The 17,606-nt window shown below is 46.5% G+C and overlaps 1 protein-coding gene across 1 annotated transcript in view; it reads right to left on the reverse strand.

Moving 5' to 3' along the window:
• The window catches only part of CFAP45 (cilia and flagella associated protein 45), a 523,391-nt gene that overhangs the window by 398,933 nt on the left and 106,852 nt on the right, over window positions 1–17,606 (reverse strand). The window contains exon 4 of the mRNA XM_078668990.1: window positions 4,847–4,991. Coding sequence (XP_078525116.1) covers window positions 4,847–4,991 — 145 coding nt within the window. The remainder of the gene's footprint in view (window positions 1–4,846; window positions 4,992–17,606) is intronic.

Here is a 17,606-nt window from a genome sequence, read left to right on the forward strand (position 1 = left end):
ATTGAATGACACGCTAGATCGTTCTGGAACCTCCATGGAACCACATAAACGAGCTAGGGGAAAGATACGAGACATAATAGATAATTTCCCTCTACAAGATATCTGGAGTGTCAGGAACCCGGAAGTGACTACTGCCACTCACATAAATGCAATGTACGGTAGCTGGTCCAGGATAGACTACTGGTTGGGTTCTGATAATGTGTTGTTGTGGACGAAAACTCTCACTACACTACCTAGGACTATATCGGACCACAATCCGATCATGTTACAGGTACAAATGCCGCACTACACGCCCCCACCATTTAGTTGGAGATTCAATGCCAAAGCACTTCTAGACCCCCTATATGCGGACAAAATTGCTACAGCTATCAAAGAATACTTCCAATTTAATGTGGCGTCGGTCGAAGACCCGGGCATACTCTGGGAGGCTTTTAAGGTGACTCTGCGGGGTGTTTGTATTAGCACTAAAGTGGGGATATTGCGAGATATCAGAGATCAGATAGAGAAATGTGAAGTTAAAATAAGAACACTTGAAATGGAATATGAAAGGACACAAGATGTCACTATTCTGGGTGACCTCAGAATGGCATTCACTGTGCATCAAACGTATGCTGCTGATGAACTAAAATATGTTACTAAACGACCTTTAGCCAAACAGTATGGGGAGGGTGAAAGGCCAGGTAGAGTGCTTGCATCGAAAATCTGCAAGGGGAAGGCAACACAAACTGTGACACAAATCCGGGACACAGAGGGCACACTACTGACACAACCGGAAAATATACTACGCTGCTTTGTAGATAGCTATAGCGCATTGTACACCTCCAAGCAAACACCACCCCCGGAAGAAACGTTTGAATATTTTCACGATATTGCCATTGCCTGGCTGTCCGACCGGCAGCGTGAATACTTAGCGATGCCCATCACAGTAGAAGAGGTGACAGACATCATTCGCTCACTACCAAATGGAAAGGCAGCCGGCCCAGATGGGTATACCTGTGAGCTTTACAAAACATACGCAGACACTTTGGCACCACATCTAGTCGCCATGTACGGAAATGCCTTTGATCAAGCCACATTACCACCATCTCTGCGAGAAGCTGTACTGATAGCACTCCTGAACCCCAACAAGGACCCAGACCTCTGTGACTCCTACCATCCTTTATCACTGCTGAATTTGGACTCGAAAATACTGGCCAAAATTCTGGCGGTCAGATTACAGCCCTTGATGACTAATTTGATATTGCCAGACCAGGCTGGGTTCATACCCACATGGGCAACCTCCCACAACACTAGAACATTGTTTGCAATGTCCCATTATTTAACCCCTGACACTAAGGCGGTGTCGGTTATGCTCGATGCCGCCAAGGCATTCGATTCAATTGAATGGCCATATCTGCTCAATATACTCCAACGCATGGGCTTTCCCTCACGATTCATAACATGGATATCGCTCATTTACACTAACCCTGTAGCCAGGGTACGTGTGAATGGCTACATTTCAAACCCATTTTACATCAAACGAGGCACAAGGCAGGGATGCCCTCTCTCACCCTTGCTATTTGCGCTTGCGTTAGAGCCGCTTGCATGCATCATTAGACAATCGCACAATCATTCGGCTCTACATTTCCCGAGTCGCCCATTGCATATATCCATGTATGCGGATGACATGCTGTTATACATTAGAGACCCCGACCAGAATATGAACCCGGTACTACGCGAATACATTACATTTGGCAGACACTCTGGCTTACAGATCAATTGGGAGAAATCATCTATAATTCCACTTATTGACACCACGTCACAACATGCCACAGATTTCCCACTAGATTGGCAAACTGACCCGATCCGATATTTAGGGATATGGTACAGCAGAGACCCTGAAGAAATTATCCGCACAAACTATGGTAGAGTGCTGGATAAGATGACGGAACAAATCGACCGGTGGATACAACTGCCACTATCGTTGGCAGATCGTATTGCCATAGTAAAAATGAATATCCTCCCCAAGCTCTTATACCTATTTAACAATATACCGATCACACCCCCGAAAGCAGTGTTCAAAAACATAACCTCGCTGGTTCTCAAACTCATATGGGCGGGTAAACAAGCACGCATAGATTTACAGACATTGACTTTACCCTATGAAAAAGGTGGCTTTTGTGTGCCGGACTTTTATCTGTACTATCTCTGTGCCCAGGCACAGTATGCCACATACTGGTACCATGCGGTTCCTTATTTAACACACACAGCGGTGGAGGAAGGGGACGCCTTTCCAATACCGCTGACCGCAGTGATTACGCATAAACGCCCGCCATTACACACGGCAGATATCAACACGGTTGACACAACTGCGGCCTCTTGGAGGTCACTTGGGCGGTTGGCGCACAAAACACCACTTTATGCACCAGCATTGCCGTTGCACCACCATCCCCAGATCTCTGTCGCTAGCGAGCAAGTAGGTATGGGTCTCCTAAAACAGGCCGGCATTGACACATTTGGGGACCTCTATCATGACGGCGTCTTCAGGAACATAGACGATCTGTCTTATATTAGTAATCAAACCACACTGTTCCGTTTCACATATTATAGATTACAAAGAGCGGTCCGTGATCTATACCCGAACTATCCGACAGAACCCCCCTGCTTGGAAACACTAGAGTGCATCATCACCTCCTCAAATTCGACACACCTTGTTTCCCGATTGTACAAAACAGCCCAAAGCGAGATCCCATTCACTTCCACTAAAGCATGGACGCGCTGGAATGAGGCATTGCCAGACCCACTATCTGAAAGAGAATGGTACACTACATGCGCGCTGATCAAGTTACTCACTCCTAATGGTAATTTACGCATCCTACATCTAAAGTATCTCTACCAATCATACCACACCCCATTACGTCTCCATAAATTTGGGCTACGAGAGGATGCTAGATGTAAGCGTTGTGGGGAACAGGACGCAGCCTTTGTACACCTGGCCTGGTCCTGCACGAAAATACAGGACTACTGGGGGCAAGTAACCGCAATGCTTCAGAAAATGGTGGGGGTAGAGATTGAATGCTCTATAAAGGTGTGCTTATTAGGCCTGCTCCCCGGGGTCAAAGCCGGGAAACGTAAGTACTGTGCGATTTCTCTGCTTTTAGCCAAAAGGCAAATATCTCAGTGTTGAGGAGGCACGAGAGTACCAGACACGAAACAATGGCCGAAAGATCTTGCGCACTGCAGAACTCAACTGCTGACTTATGAAGAGGAGCTACCAGCTATATCTAGGCCAAAAGACTATTGGACTTATTTAACGATTTATTTGCAGAATGTGGATGCCTCCGAAACTCTGTGAACTCTACTACAACGTGCACCAGGTTGCTTTGGGTTTAATACGCGATACATGTGCACTAACTTGATGCTACTTTATAAACTGTACTGAATATTACATTGACTCATCTATATCATACATGTTGGGATGAAGGATGCGGGAATGTACTGGTATTTGTTGTATTACCATTTTCGATGGTTGTACTTCTTTGTTTCTGAAAATCAATAAACAGAATTAAAAAATAAATAATAATTACTTAATATGAAATCAAACCGTATCTGTACAGACTCCTCACTTGTAATGGTCAGATGCTGTTCCTGCAATCTTGTAGGAGACTGAGGAGCTGTTCTCCAAATTACCTACTAGGAAATTATTTTATGATAAAGAAAGGCGATTTGCCTATCCTATTAAAATGCACATATTTAATTAAATTAACTTACAGGTTGTAGTGATATGGCATCAAATTGTGGATGAATGTCAAATATAAAAAACTTCAAATTCGATGAAAATTGTGACACATGAAGGATTTTGTCTCAGATAACACAGTGTTTTTAATGTGGTCCAAACTTTGATATAGAAAAGGATGTCCATGAGAGGCCATTGAGCAGGGTGTTAACATCCTGCTTTATGGCCTCCAAGACTCCACACTGGCGCCCCTAAAAGGCATCCTTCAAGCGGTAGCATGTCTCAGCAAGGGCTTGAAAAACTGAAATCATATCACTCCCATCTCGATGGAAATCCAATGTCTCCCCTTGCCAACCTGCTCCGAGGGGTTCAGAACGAACTGCATCATTTACGACACCATCATGAGCAGCACCTCTGCTCAGTGGAGAAGCGTGGCTCAATGGTTAGAGCGGCAGCAGGGTCTGCCGCTCTGCAGAGGTCTGGCCCGGGACCAGGATTCAATTCCCGCCTCGGCGGCTCTTGGAGTCAATTTCTCCAGACCTGATAATTCTCGCCTTGGTGCCTAGTCTGATCATGGGTCCCACTCGGTGACTTTGGGCAATAGCTTGCTTAATCTCCACAACGGCCCCAGCAGCGCTTGGATGTCTGGCTTCACCTTGGGGGTGCCCAGGAGTGGACATTTCACAGGAAAGCCAAAATGGGTTCCACAGCGGCATGAATACAGCGCTACAAGACCTCTGGGTAGAAGTGCGCTATATAAATACAAACACATTTACATTTACATTTACATTTATCTTACTGACAAGAGTACCCTCGGTGGTCATCAGCACACCTACTGACTAAGAAGTGCAAAAAAGACAAAACGTATGACTGCACTCCTCTTCCATGCATGCTCCCAGGATCTGGAACAACATCTGAATATCCATTAGGCCCGCCCAATGCTGCTCCAGTGTAGGAAAGAGTTCATGACTAGCCCCTTGAAGAAACTCTAGAAAATAAAGCATTACCCACCCACAACCTAGCTATCTCTCCTATCACTCATTGACTTTGATTAGGTTTGCGATATAGACAGACTGCATACATACATAAAGCCTAAACACAACCAGAATAAAAATGAAAATGCTGCCTTACTATGATGCACTCCTTCTTTGCTCTCTTAGCCTGCTGAACTGCTTCCCGCTCCTCCTTTGTAAGAACCAGAGACGCTGCCTTAATGCGATCATATTCCTGGGGAGTCATGATGAGAGACGTTCCGGAAGGATCTTCGGATGGTACACTGCAAGGAGAAGCAAGGTGGGAGGAAATGAATACAACATGAAATACAATACCTTTCTTGTGGCTGAGTTTCAATGATTCTGCACTATTTACAAACTCCAGTTTGGAAAGATACATTTACAATGCAGATAGGTTTGCCACTCGTAAATGCTATTTGTTATGTGGCAGAAATTATTTCTAGTGGATTAGCTTCTGCAGCTGAGACCATATACCCTACATTTTTATGATAGATCACATTTTATTGTACTCAGTTACTTGTGTCAAATTAGGAAGCTCGTGTAATGCCTTACTGTGCTGCTCTACCTCTCGAAAGGTAAATGTTGCCTTGGTTCGAAAATCCAAATAGTCTCTTCTGCCACAACCAATTCCTCCACTAATTATCAATGCAAAGATGGGACACAAGAAGGAGTACCGGAATGTGGGTCTGAGCCATGGTTAGTGAATTAGCGATAGAAGAGGAAATTTGGATGGAAAATAATGTAATTGCCGTTTCTCATCAGCTGGTCCAAATTATATTATTAAAACAATGTTTTATTAACACTATTGCTGTTGTGCCAAACAATATACAAATGATGGATGAAAAAATAAACAAATCTAAAACTATAGCAAAAATGAACGCATACATGTATATCATTAACATATCCACATTGTGTAATTAATAAGACCCAAACTTATTGTTCATACTTTAAATAAAATAGTGCATAGTTATTGTTAATGTTAGTTATGCTTATAGAGCGCGAACTGATAACCGAAAGTGTCCTGGCGCTATGAGAAGACCTACTGTGGGCTGGAAGGTGAGAGGAGAGACACCTGATCAAGTGAAAATTCTACATGATGGCCTCACATCCATGGTTGAGACTTGTACGAATGTAATCCAATGAAGGATGATATTAACTCATAAATATGGAAGGTAATATCCAACTAAGTCCATCATAGGACCATATGCTTGTGAGTTTTAGCATGCATAAAGCAGAATAAAACCAGCAAGTCCCTTCTATGAATCGTACATTGAGAGGTACCAGCTTATATGTTAACCCTAGTAGTCTAAATGCTATTCAAATACTTTATGATTGACTCTGCGCTTCAAGAGTCGCTTACTCTTGTGAAGAAGAGACGTACTTTGATAAAATACTATATTTTGATCAAGGTTGAATACCTCTGTCCAGTTGGGTTTGTGGGGTGGGTAGGTGGGAATTGCTTTTGTGTTTTGATATTGGTATTGTTTTTGTTCAGGCATGTCATATTCGATTGGTCTCAGATGCAAATTGTGACGGATGTAATGTTGGTAACGCTCTCATTGGCTACAGTATTTACGAAACTAATGGGATCCTCCTTTGTCTGCACCACGTTGTGCTACGCTCCTGATTGTCTCATATTCTTGAAGCAGCGGGATGGGTGTTGTGAATAGGCAGAAACTCACTCTGCTCTCCTGGAATGTGAATGGACTGGGGGACAGAATAAAAAGAGGGGTGGTTCTTCAATTTCTGAAAAGACACTCGCCAGATGTAGTGTTCTTATAGTAGACCCACCTGTTGGGCAACGGTTGTAGGGCCCTGTCTTGATGGGGCTTTCAGCTGGTGGCTCATTCCGCCTTTGGCTCAGGTTCCCGGGGGGTGGGCATCCTGGTACGGTGGTCCTTCCCTTTGACTATTAGCAAGGTCCGAACAGACCCCTGGGTAGATTTGCAGCTGTGACCGGGACCTGAGAGGGAGCCATCCTTAACCTGGTCTCAGTGTACATCCCATCGGGCCTACATACGCAGGCCTTTATTGACCTTGGTGACATACTCCTGGGCCTGCCGGATGGGCGACTACTGGTTGGGGGTGACTTTAACTCTATTGTCTCAGATTCCCTAAGCCGTTGGCCCCAGAAAGACTTGCCGCTCTCCCGCAAACGGATACACAGCTTTCTGCGTGCAATGGGACTCGCAGATGTCTGGAGGGGCCTGCACCCTGTAGAACGCCAATTTACTCATCTTTCTGGCCCCCGCGGTACTATGTCACATATAGATTATGTGTTTACACACACACACCACCTCCACACTGTCAAAGAGATACGACATCTGGCCAGGGGTATCTCGGATCATTCTCCCGTTTTGTGTCGGCTGGAAATAGGAGATCCCACGGTCGGCTGCATGGTGCCGCTCAACTCATGGTATCTTATGATCCCCTCAATTAGGGAAAAGCTTCTGACTGAATTGGACCTGTACTTCCAGGAGAACCAGGGATCGGTCAGCTCATCCGTTTCACTCTGGGAAGCCTATAAGACGGTTGTCCGGTGGGTAGTTCTGGGGCAGATCGCGGGACACCGCAAAGAGAAAGCAGCAGATGTAACCCGATTAGAGGAGGAGATCCTTGAACTGGAGCGCGCAGCCGACTTATTGGACTCGGAGAGGGTGTGCCAACAGCTCAAAATTAAAACCAAGGAGCTTTCGGACTTGGCCGCAGACTCGGCTAGGGCCCAATACTTGACTACCCTTAGCAGGGTCTATGACGTGGGCAACAAAGCAGGCACATTGCTGGCCTGGCGGGATCGTAGGGATGGTGCATGACGCGTTGTGGCCGAAATTGCCACTGAGGCTCCCCCAAGTCTAACTGCTCCGCAGGACATCGCGGATGCATTCGGCAGCTACTATCACTCCCTGTATACCTCCCGCACGACTTATTCAGAAGAGGAGGCCGCTTCGCTCCTCCGTGATATCCAGATCCCAGTTCTCACCCAGGAGAAGAGTTCCGACTTTGACCGAGACATCACTGTAACTGAAGTGGAGAAAGCCATCCATGATTTGCGCGGGGGGGAAGGCGTAGGGCCCCAATGGGATCCCCATAGAATTATTGAAGCTTACTGCGGGCACGACTGCCCATTTATTACAGACATGTTTCAGGAAAGTAGGGAGCTGGGAATCCTTCCCGGGGATCAGAGACTCGCCAACATCATTGTTATCCACAAAGCGGGAAACCCCGGCAAGTTGTGCTCTTCGTACAGGCCCATCTCGCTGCTTAACTGCAAGGCTAAGATCCTCGCAAAAGTCCTTGCTACCCGTCTGTTGCAAGTTCTGCCTAATCTGATACACCCGGATCAGTCCGGGTTCATGCCGGCGAGAAACACATCTCTTAACATCCGCCGACTCCACGCTGTACTCTGCAGGGCAGACACAGTCAGAGAAGAGGCTGTGGTGGTCTCACTGGACGCCGCTTTGGCCTTCGACACCATTGAGTGGCCCTACATGTTTGTGGTGCCTCACAAGTTAGGTCTAGGCCCGGAATTTATTGCATGGGTGCGCCTCCTATATTGCCAAGTAGTCGTTAATAGTCGCACATCCCCTGTATTTTCTCTTCGTAGGGGCACCAGGTAAGGTTGCCCCCTATCCCCGCTCCTCTGTGCCTTGGCCTTGGAACCTCTGGCAGCCTGGATCCATCAGGACCTCGCTATCAGGGGCCTTAAGTGGACACACGGGTGGGAAGACCGCATATCACATATGCTGATGATATCCTGATTTATCTTGCCTCCCTGGCGGCATCCCTCAACGTGGTGATAGATATCTTCAAAGTCTTCGGTGGGTTTGCAGGCTACGTGAATAATTGTTCCAAATCATTGTATTACGTTCTTAGCGGGCGGCGACCTCGTCTTCCTAGGGGTTGCCAACTAACGGAAGGTGAGGACGGCTTTAAATATTGGGAATCTGGGTATCTAAAGACCTGTCGCGATTTTATGATGCTACTCTCCGGCCGCCACTCGCACGTCTTAAATCTGCCGGCCAGCACTGGAAATCTCTCACCTTGACTCTTCTGGGATGAGCAGCGCTATTCAAGATGATGTCCCTCCCCCGTCTCCTCAACATGTTACAAAATACCCCCTCCAGGGTGCGGGAACTACTATGGGAGGGTAAACCCCCTTGCATCGCCACACACAAGCTCCAACTGGGGTGGTTTGATGGGGGTTTCAGGCTCCCAGACATGAAAATATACTACTGGGCCTTGCAGCTAGCTGCTATAAATCAGTACACTTATAGACGGCATGATGACCCGGCTTTTCGGATCGATCATTGGCTCCTTCCCCAGAGCTTGGAAGCCGGTGCGCGAAACGAGAGACCACCAGCACGTGCCCTCTGCACGCTTGGTATAGAAACCAGGTGTTTACCAGCAGAGCGCAGATGACGCCGGGGAGTGTAGAACGAAAGCAGGCCAGATATTATGCTAAAGGAGGGAGATTTCAAGATCTTAAATGCAAAGATTTAAACTCCACCCGGCTCTCCACTTTTAGCCAATGTAGCCTCCGAATAATACTAGAGGTGAAGCAGCGATTGGGCCTGGCCAGAAGCGTTCTTACGGCGACATTCTGAACCCTCTGAAGTCTTGAGATCTCTGTCTTATTGACCCCTAGGTAGAGCACATTTGCATAATCCAGTCTAGAAAGGACAGATGCTTACACGATGGTCTGCCGAATAGAGGGATGAAAAAAACCCAGCATGGGTCTAAGGCAACGTAAAATGCCAAGACAGGTTGCCGCCACCCTCTTAGTTTGGGTTTGAAAAGCTCAATGCTGAGTCAACCCAAACACCCAGGTTTTTCACCACCTTTTTTGGGATAGGAGGGTGTCCCAGGGAGGAGGGCCACCAGTGCCCGCTCCATAGCTCATGATCCTTTCCAACCAGCAAGACCTTGATCTTGCTGGCATTAAGCTGTAGGCAGTTGGCTATCAGCCACTCTGCTACAGCCACTTAGCCACTTTGGAACTTGCCCGCATCGACTTGACAGCCATTGGAGAGGGCGACTACAAGCTGGGTGTCATCAGCGTATGACACGATCGTCAGCCCTCTCCTTTTGGCTATCAAGACCAGCGGCAGAACATACAAGTTAAAAAGTGTAGGGCTTAGGGCAGAGCCCTGGGGGGCCCCCTATTTGATGGGATACATCCTAGAATAAAAAGGGGAAGCCGAAACTTGGAAAAACCTGTCTGAGAGAAAAGAAGAAAGCCAGGTCAGAGCAGCGCCTGTAATGCAAGCCTCCCTAAGCCTTTGAATCAGAATCTGATGCGAGACCGTATCGAAAGCTGCACTGAGATCCAATAGGATCAGTGCCGAGGACCGCCCCTCATCCAGGGCAGCTCTCATATGTTCCGATACGGCTAAGAGGGCTGATTCAGTGCTGAGGTTGCGACGGAAGCCACACTGAAAGGAATCCAAGATGTGATTTTCCTCCAGATAGTTAGAAAGAATCGTATTAACATGTGCCTTTGAGATTTTAGACATCCAAGGTAAGAGAGAGATGGGCCGAAAATTCTCCTACTTGGTCGGGTCAAGCATGGGTTTCTTTAGGAGCGGCCTGACAATGGCCTGCTTCTAAGCCCTGGGGACAATGGCCCTGGCCAGAGACAGGTTGATGACCTGGCCCGGCGGTGTCAGAAGAACAGCCGGTATTCTCCTCAGACGTTCCGGCTTCATGGGATCGGTGGGCGAGCCAGATTTAATCTTCCTACACAGTATGGCAAGTCCTTCTTCTTCAGTAATAGGAGGGAGAGTGACTAATGCCTGAGCAGTCGCTAGCTAAAGCCGTCAAAGGGAAGGTTTTATAGATGTTCTGAACTTTATTTATTAAAAAAGTGGCTACGTCCTCACAATGCTCACCTGACTTAACTATAGGTGTCTTGGGTGCCCCTGCATTTTTCAGAGTGGTGATAATAGAAAAGACCTTCTTGGTGGGGTTCTGACTGTTTCTAATCCCCTCTGAGAAATAAGAGGCCCGTGCTTTCTGAACAGCCCTGTGATATTTCTTTATAGCTGAGTGATAATTGCTTTTACATCAAAGACACGCCTCCACTCCCCTTCCAGTCGTTTACATGCTTTACGCATAGAAGAAAGGGTACCATTGTACCAAGGATTAGACTTAGTACTTCGCCCCTTCGACCACTTGGCCGGAACCATATCATCCAATGGGAGTTTAAGCCAGTTGGTAAAGGCGTCACTGGCCAGATCAGGCTGGTCTGGCCAGCAAGGCAAGCTTGATGAAAGGCAGGTGCAGAGCTGGTCAAAATTCAGTTTATGCCATGGTTGGCGAAGAGTACAATACTGATGGGGCCTACAGGATAATACCCCTAAAAGCTCCATGGTGATCAAATAATGATCTGTCCAATATAAAGGAGTGGGGATTTAAACAGTAAGACCCGGGAGGTTAGAGAAAACAGGGTCCAACAAATGGCCTGCAGAGTGAGTAGGACCAGAGACCAGTTGAAGCAGTTGGCAGGCAGTAAGGTCTGTGTTGAAGTTAGCCGCCTCAGGATCGTGTAGATTGTCAAAGTGAAGATTTAAGTCACCAATGACCAGAAAGTTGGCATATCTCATAACCAAGGTCCCTACTAAATCTGCCAACTCAGTCCTTCCCTCCTTAGAGGGACCCGAGGGACGATAGACTATTAGCCCCGAAAAAGTGAAATTAGGGTTAAAAGTAATCCCAAAACGGCCACATTCACAGCCGGTCACATCTTCCTTTACCAGTGAACAGGAGAGATGGGATTTATAAACAACTGCCAACCCTCCCCCGCTTGACTCTCGATTGATGGTGCAAACGCTATAGCCTGAGGGAAGCGCCAGACCCGGTTCAGCCCGCGTGTAAGCTGACAACCAGGTTTCTGTCAAGAAAAGGGCATCCGGGGACTCATCTTGAAGTAGGTCAAACACATCTAAGTAGTCTTTGACCAAAGATCGACAGTTAAGGCTAAGCATTTTAATATTTTGTCCTGAGCCCTGCACTTGTGTGGGCGGGCATCGCACAGTAGCTTCAGAATTATAGCTACAAGTCCTACAACAAAAAGAACCCATAGGGGTAATAGGAAAGGGAGGACAAACCATACCCATTGAAGATCCAATCGCCAGGAGCTTGTCACAAGAGTAAAAATAGGTAATTTCCACAAAACTGGCAGAGTGGCTGGTGGCTGGCGTCGTCCTGGGACGGACGGGCGCAGACGGGCTTGCCTTTGGTGCACCATCGGCGAGTCCGCTGTGCGGTCGATCCAGCATGGCCTTAAATAGGGAAATAATCAGCCACTAGACCACACATCACCGGAAGTAGTAGCACGCGAAGGGAGCCTCACAGTGAAACTAAAGAGGTACATCCCTCCGCACAAACGGTACAAACCGTGACGGACTGGGGAAGCCTCCCACAAGAAATACCAAAGTCAGCCCCCAAGCGGTAAGAGCACATGCATTGCTTGCGGCTCTCCCTAAGGGCACGTCCTTCCTGAATCCTCCCCTCTGGAGGACAGGATCTTGGATGGTGGTCTGTCAGAAAAAAGCAAACTCTCATATACAAGAAGCTTATCAATAACATGACTGATCCCCTAATCTGATTAAGTAAATGGGACCATGACGTCGCTGGCCTGGAGGACGAGGAGTGTTGGGCTGCAGTGGCTTCTCCACGTGAGGTTGCCACCTCCTCCAGACTCCGTTTGGTCCTGCTAAAGATCCTCCACAGGACATAGTTGTCCGGACCCTCGCTGGTCCACATGGGCTATGCCCAGGATGGCAGCTATGCACAACGTTGCAGCATGACGGCACCTTCATTCATACACTCTGGGAATGTGGGACCATTCAGAAATTCTGGGAGGGGGTCGTACTCATGATGGAGGAAGTCTTGGGGCAGCCGGTACAATGTAACATCAAATTAATCTTGTTGAATACATGGGACCCCACTGATCTCACAGCCAAAGAAAGGATCTGGGTCACTTTGGGCTTCATGGTGGCCACGCGGAATATCGCATGACTGTGGAGGGCTCCAAATCCACCGGGTGTAGTTGAATGGGCCAAAGATATGTACTAGTGTATGGTGACTGAGATACCTATTTATGTTTCCAGAGGTTGCCCGAAGAAGTGGTAGCAGATATGGGGACCTTGGAACTCCTTTCGTTGGGAGCTCTGTGTGCCACCAGAGAGCCGTGAAGACATTATTGATAACACTGGATAACCTCGCAACTCCGAGGACCAAGATACTGTACTGAGGTGATGGGGTCTTGCTGTCTGATTGTAATCCGGATCTTTGACACAATACGCAAAAAGATATGATCTTACTGTAAACATGCCTAAGTTTCAATAAAAGTTTTAAAACAACATTTATTAAAAAAAGTTTGAATACCCACAATATCTTGTCAGCATAGAAGTGTTGATTTATAATAAACAGATAACAAGTAAATGAATTGGTACAGTGGAGCAAAGAATATTTGGGGGATCCCTGTATCTCAATCTTAAAGCTTTCTTTTCCTGTTTCTTCTCCACTTTCTCTCCACTGCCTGCTCCTGTCATTTTCCCAAATGTACCAGCAACAGTCAGTTTTTCTGCTATGGATCCAAGGAAGAGCTGCAGAGTGGAGAGCAGCGTAGAGATAGCAGTATATCTTCACCCTCCTTGGTTCCTGAAAGAGAATGACAGTGCCTTAACATGCCAGGAGAAGGCATGTTTAACAAACAAATGTCGGAGTACAATCATGCCTGGAGTTATTCACGAAAACCCTGGGTTGCCTGTTGACTTGCCCGAGATAGTAGGGACAGGACATACTTTAACACTCCCTTGTGAGTACTTCCTCCACTGAACTCCGAAGAGGTGCCAATTTTTGTATACAGATGATGAACTTTGTAGTGAAGAGCGCTTTTGGGTTTCACACGGTGACAGAGGCTGCACCATATAGTTGTAATGTGCCATCTTCTTTCTCATACATCCCTTCCCCTAACTCATACAATCCTCCGCTCGTGACTCACAATAAGACTCACAATAAGAAGCTACATTTGGCATATAAGTGTGCAAAATAATCCCTTTTAAGGTTCCCACTGAAGTGCTCCGTGCTAAAAAAGGCAATGTCGGAATAGGCAATATTGCTTTCAAAGCATTTTGGGGAATCACACATAATGTGAATCTGGTAATAACATTTCAAATTTAATGATTTTTTTCTATTTGCTTACTTTATTCTAAAAAACAAAAAGTAAGTTTTGCAATGCTGTCTGTTTTTAATAAGTTTGGTGATCTAGAGTGAAGACGCACTGTGACAAGCTGACTAAAGGGAGGAACTCACTTTATCACACACATATTTAACAATAAGAGCATACAATGAGGCAAAAATGTAAATATTGTGCAAAAAATACAAAAATAAACTCATAATAAGCCTCATAAAATGTTGTTCCAAGATGCTACAAGATGGCCCTCAATCGGGGAACAGGGAGGATCGTCGGCTGAAGTGCCAATGCTCCTTCTCCCTGCCACGTCAGGACGCACCATTGCAGCGTTCCGCTACGTGCAGGTACTCGAGGGCGGCTGCTGGCTGTCAGCTGCAAGCTGCAGGCTTTTTGACCTGCGACCAAGCTGGGCAAAAAGCCCGGAAAAGTGAAGGATACGAGGGATATCCTCAAGAATTAGCTCATCGGTAGATGACTGTGAGAGAGATAAGGTACCCCTCTTTTTCTTCCTTATTTTGATATGCTTCCATTGGGGAAGCACGAGGGAGCTGTGATGCCCCCTCCTCCTTCGCTGACTCAACAGTTGGAAGACGTTTCCAGCGTGAATGGATATAACCTATGTTTTCTGCGCCCCTGATGACCAGTGGTGCCTAGACCTCTGAGAGACTGACTTCCCCTTTGCTGTTTCTCACCAGAGGGTAATTGCACAGGTTCTGTTTTCTATCTATGCTGTGCTTGGTGGTGCTCCCCAGTAGAGGGTCACTGGGTAGGGCCACAGAAGTAGGAGCTCTTATACGAGGCTATCATTACACTGTAATACAGTGGATAAACAGGGGGTGAGTAGCAAGATTGAAAACTAGGTGTGTGGGTTCAAAACTGCAAATCCATTCTAGGGTCTCGGGCACTACAACCACGACCCACTTTGATACATTTGCATTGGCCCAACGGGTCAAAAAGCGAGTGGGGCTAGCTACAGCTTGGGCAAACCACACTGCCATGGCCCGTAAAAACTATGCCCTCCCTAGTATTACTGTGGAGCACGAAAAAGTTGTAAGCGTTATTGAGGACCAGCAGCACCAGGGAGGGACCTTAGAGGAAGCTTCTAAGAGCCAGAGCCCGAATAGTCTAGAAATTGGGATAACTTTACTCAGTCAGATCTTAGAACAAAGCTCAGCGGAGGTCAGCCAGGAATCACAGGCTATTCTACCAAAAGCCAGCGAAGTCATGGAATACCCTCTCTTTATGAGGCCAAATCCAGTTCAGGTCCAGTCGCATGCTCCGAGGCTGACCTGTTTGAGAAGCCACAACTCCTGCAATCATCCTTGGCTCTCTCTCCATGGGACATTCTGGAGATATCTCAACAATTGGTGCCTCTAATCAAGCCAGCAACAGCCCTGCCTTCATTAGATATTGAGCAGGAGGACTCGGGAAGCGGAAGACACAAGAGGAGCCAGGCTTAAATCTCCCATGCGATGAGTCCTTTCAGAGGAATCCTCCATCACTTATGCAATTGGATACTAAGACTATTCTAAATCTCATTCTGGAGGAGATAAGGGACCTGAAAGCCTCACAAACTACACAAATTGCAGCTTTACATGTATACATCTATCTAAGATCGAGGAGAGTGTTGCCCAGATCCCGGAGAGGTTAACAGAAGCGTAAGTAAGGATTTCTCAGCTAGGGGATCACGTATCTATTCTGCAGGAAAAAGTGGGCACCTTTCAGAATCAGAGATCTTCAATCGAGTATAATCTGGAGGAACTAGAAAATAATTTCCAGCGCACTAATTTACACACTGTTGGAATTCCGGAAGGACTTGAGGGACATCACACACTCCAGTGGGCGAATACTTTGATCAAAGCACACGTTCTCCCTGACTATTCTGGTAACCTTACACTTACAAGAGCTCAAGTACCAGCACACCAGTCCCCAAGTCAGAAATTTGCTCGCACAATACTTGTGAATTTTGGAGAGTGCCGAGTGAAAGAGCAAGTACTATTAAATGCGATCAAGCAGAGACAGTTCAGTACATCAGAAATTCCTCTTTGTCACATATTTTCGGATATGTCAGCCTCAGCAGCTAAACAGAGGAAATAATTTGTAAAGATGCTTCAACTTTTCAAGGCACAGGGAGCCCAGGCAATAATTGTGCAGCAATCTTAACTGAAAGTGCTAGTAAAGGGGCAATTTCATGTTGTTTGTGATGTCTCGAGGCTCAGAAACTACTACAGCAAATCTCAAATAAGCCTTAGCTAAATTCTGAGTGACCAAAAGTTTTATTCTGGCTGTCTTGGGCTAAATGGGGCCAGCTAATGTGATTATAAAATGTTTTCCTGTTACATGAGGCATCAAGCGTTGGTGCTGGCTTTCTGGGTTGGGGCCTGGTTTAGTATTTCCTACTATGCAATTTTAGTTGAAAAAGCATTAGCTTAATATTGAGCAACCAGAAATTAGATTCTTGCTAACTGGGGCCAGTGATTCCAATTATAACATGTTTTCCTGTTCCATGACGCACAGAGAGCTGGCGTGGGCTCTCTGGGCTGGGGGGTCTGGCTTAGTATTTCTAGCTATGCACTTATGGTTAGCTTGTTGGGCTTGGTCCTCCTTTATCTTTTTTTTAGGGTCCTGATGGGGTTGGGGGGTATGGGTAGGCCGCTTGATCTTGGCACAAGGTCAGGGTGCCAGATTTTTGGGGGTGGGGAAGCATGTGAGGTGTGAGTGGAATGGTGCATCACTTACCGTGGCTTAGGGGAGTGGGGTGAGGTAGCTAGATTTGGGGGGGACATGGGGTAGGTGGAGGCCATGGGTGAAACTTTTATAAAATTGGATCCAAGTATGTAGTTGTTCTTTAGTTCATGCAGCAGGGAGGCAGAGTAGAATGTTAACCTTGTTTAAAGGGAGGACCAAACACCAATTGGACTTCTCCATTAGTTTATGGCAAAGATGGAGCTAAAGACTGGGCTTGTGTCTTTCCCTGTGTGAAAGACAGCTATATGGTCGGCGTAACTCTGATTCGCAGGTGCAGGGGGGGGTCGGTAAAACAACATTTTTCCTTGAAGTCTATTTAAAAGTAGGTTGTCAGTATGAATAACTCTCTCAAGGTAGTTTCCTTTAATGCAAATGGCCTTAATAATGGTTAGAAACTACGAGCAATAGAAAGTTGGATTTTAGCCGAAAACCCAGTTGTGATTTTGGTTCAGGGGACCCATATCCTGGCTGGAAAGCTGTCAGGATTTTTGATGTTTATAAATTGGGCAGGATATAGGGGGTTTTCATCTTCCCAAGCCGCCCACCAGGGTGTGGCTGCCTTCTTGGCAAAAGGGCTGGGTGCTGAAGTTGTAAACAGTGCCAGTGAAAAAGAGGGCCACTGGTGATGGGTGAGCTGCTCGGTATGGTCAAGGCTATTAACATTCGTTAGCGTTTATGCCCCAGTTGAAGATTATATTACACCATAAGAGAACTTGTTCCAGTTGCTATTACAAAATCCTGTTGAATTTATAATCGGGGGGATTTTAATGGGCTCCTCTGTCAAGTGAAAATAAAACAGACAAAACCAAAATCCTTTAAAGTCATTAGGAACTTCCAGGAAAAACTTGCATTAGTCGACCCCTGGAGGGCAGCTTGCCCTACAAAAACTACATATACTTGCTTTTCAGGGATATTTCGTAGCTCTTCAAGC

The sequence above is a fragment of the Lissotriton helveticus genome, chromosome 12 (assembly GCF_964261635.1).
Source record: "Lissotriton helveticus chromosome 12, aLisHel1.1, whole genome shotgun sequence".
NCBI lineage: Eukaryota > Metazoa > Chordata > Amphibia > Caudata > Salamandridae > Lissotriton > Lissotriton helveticus.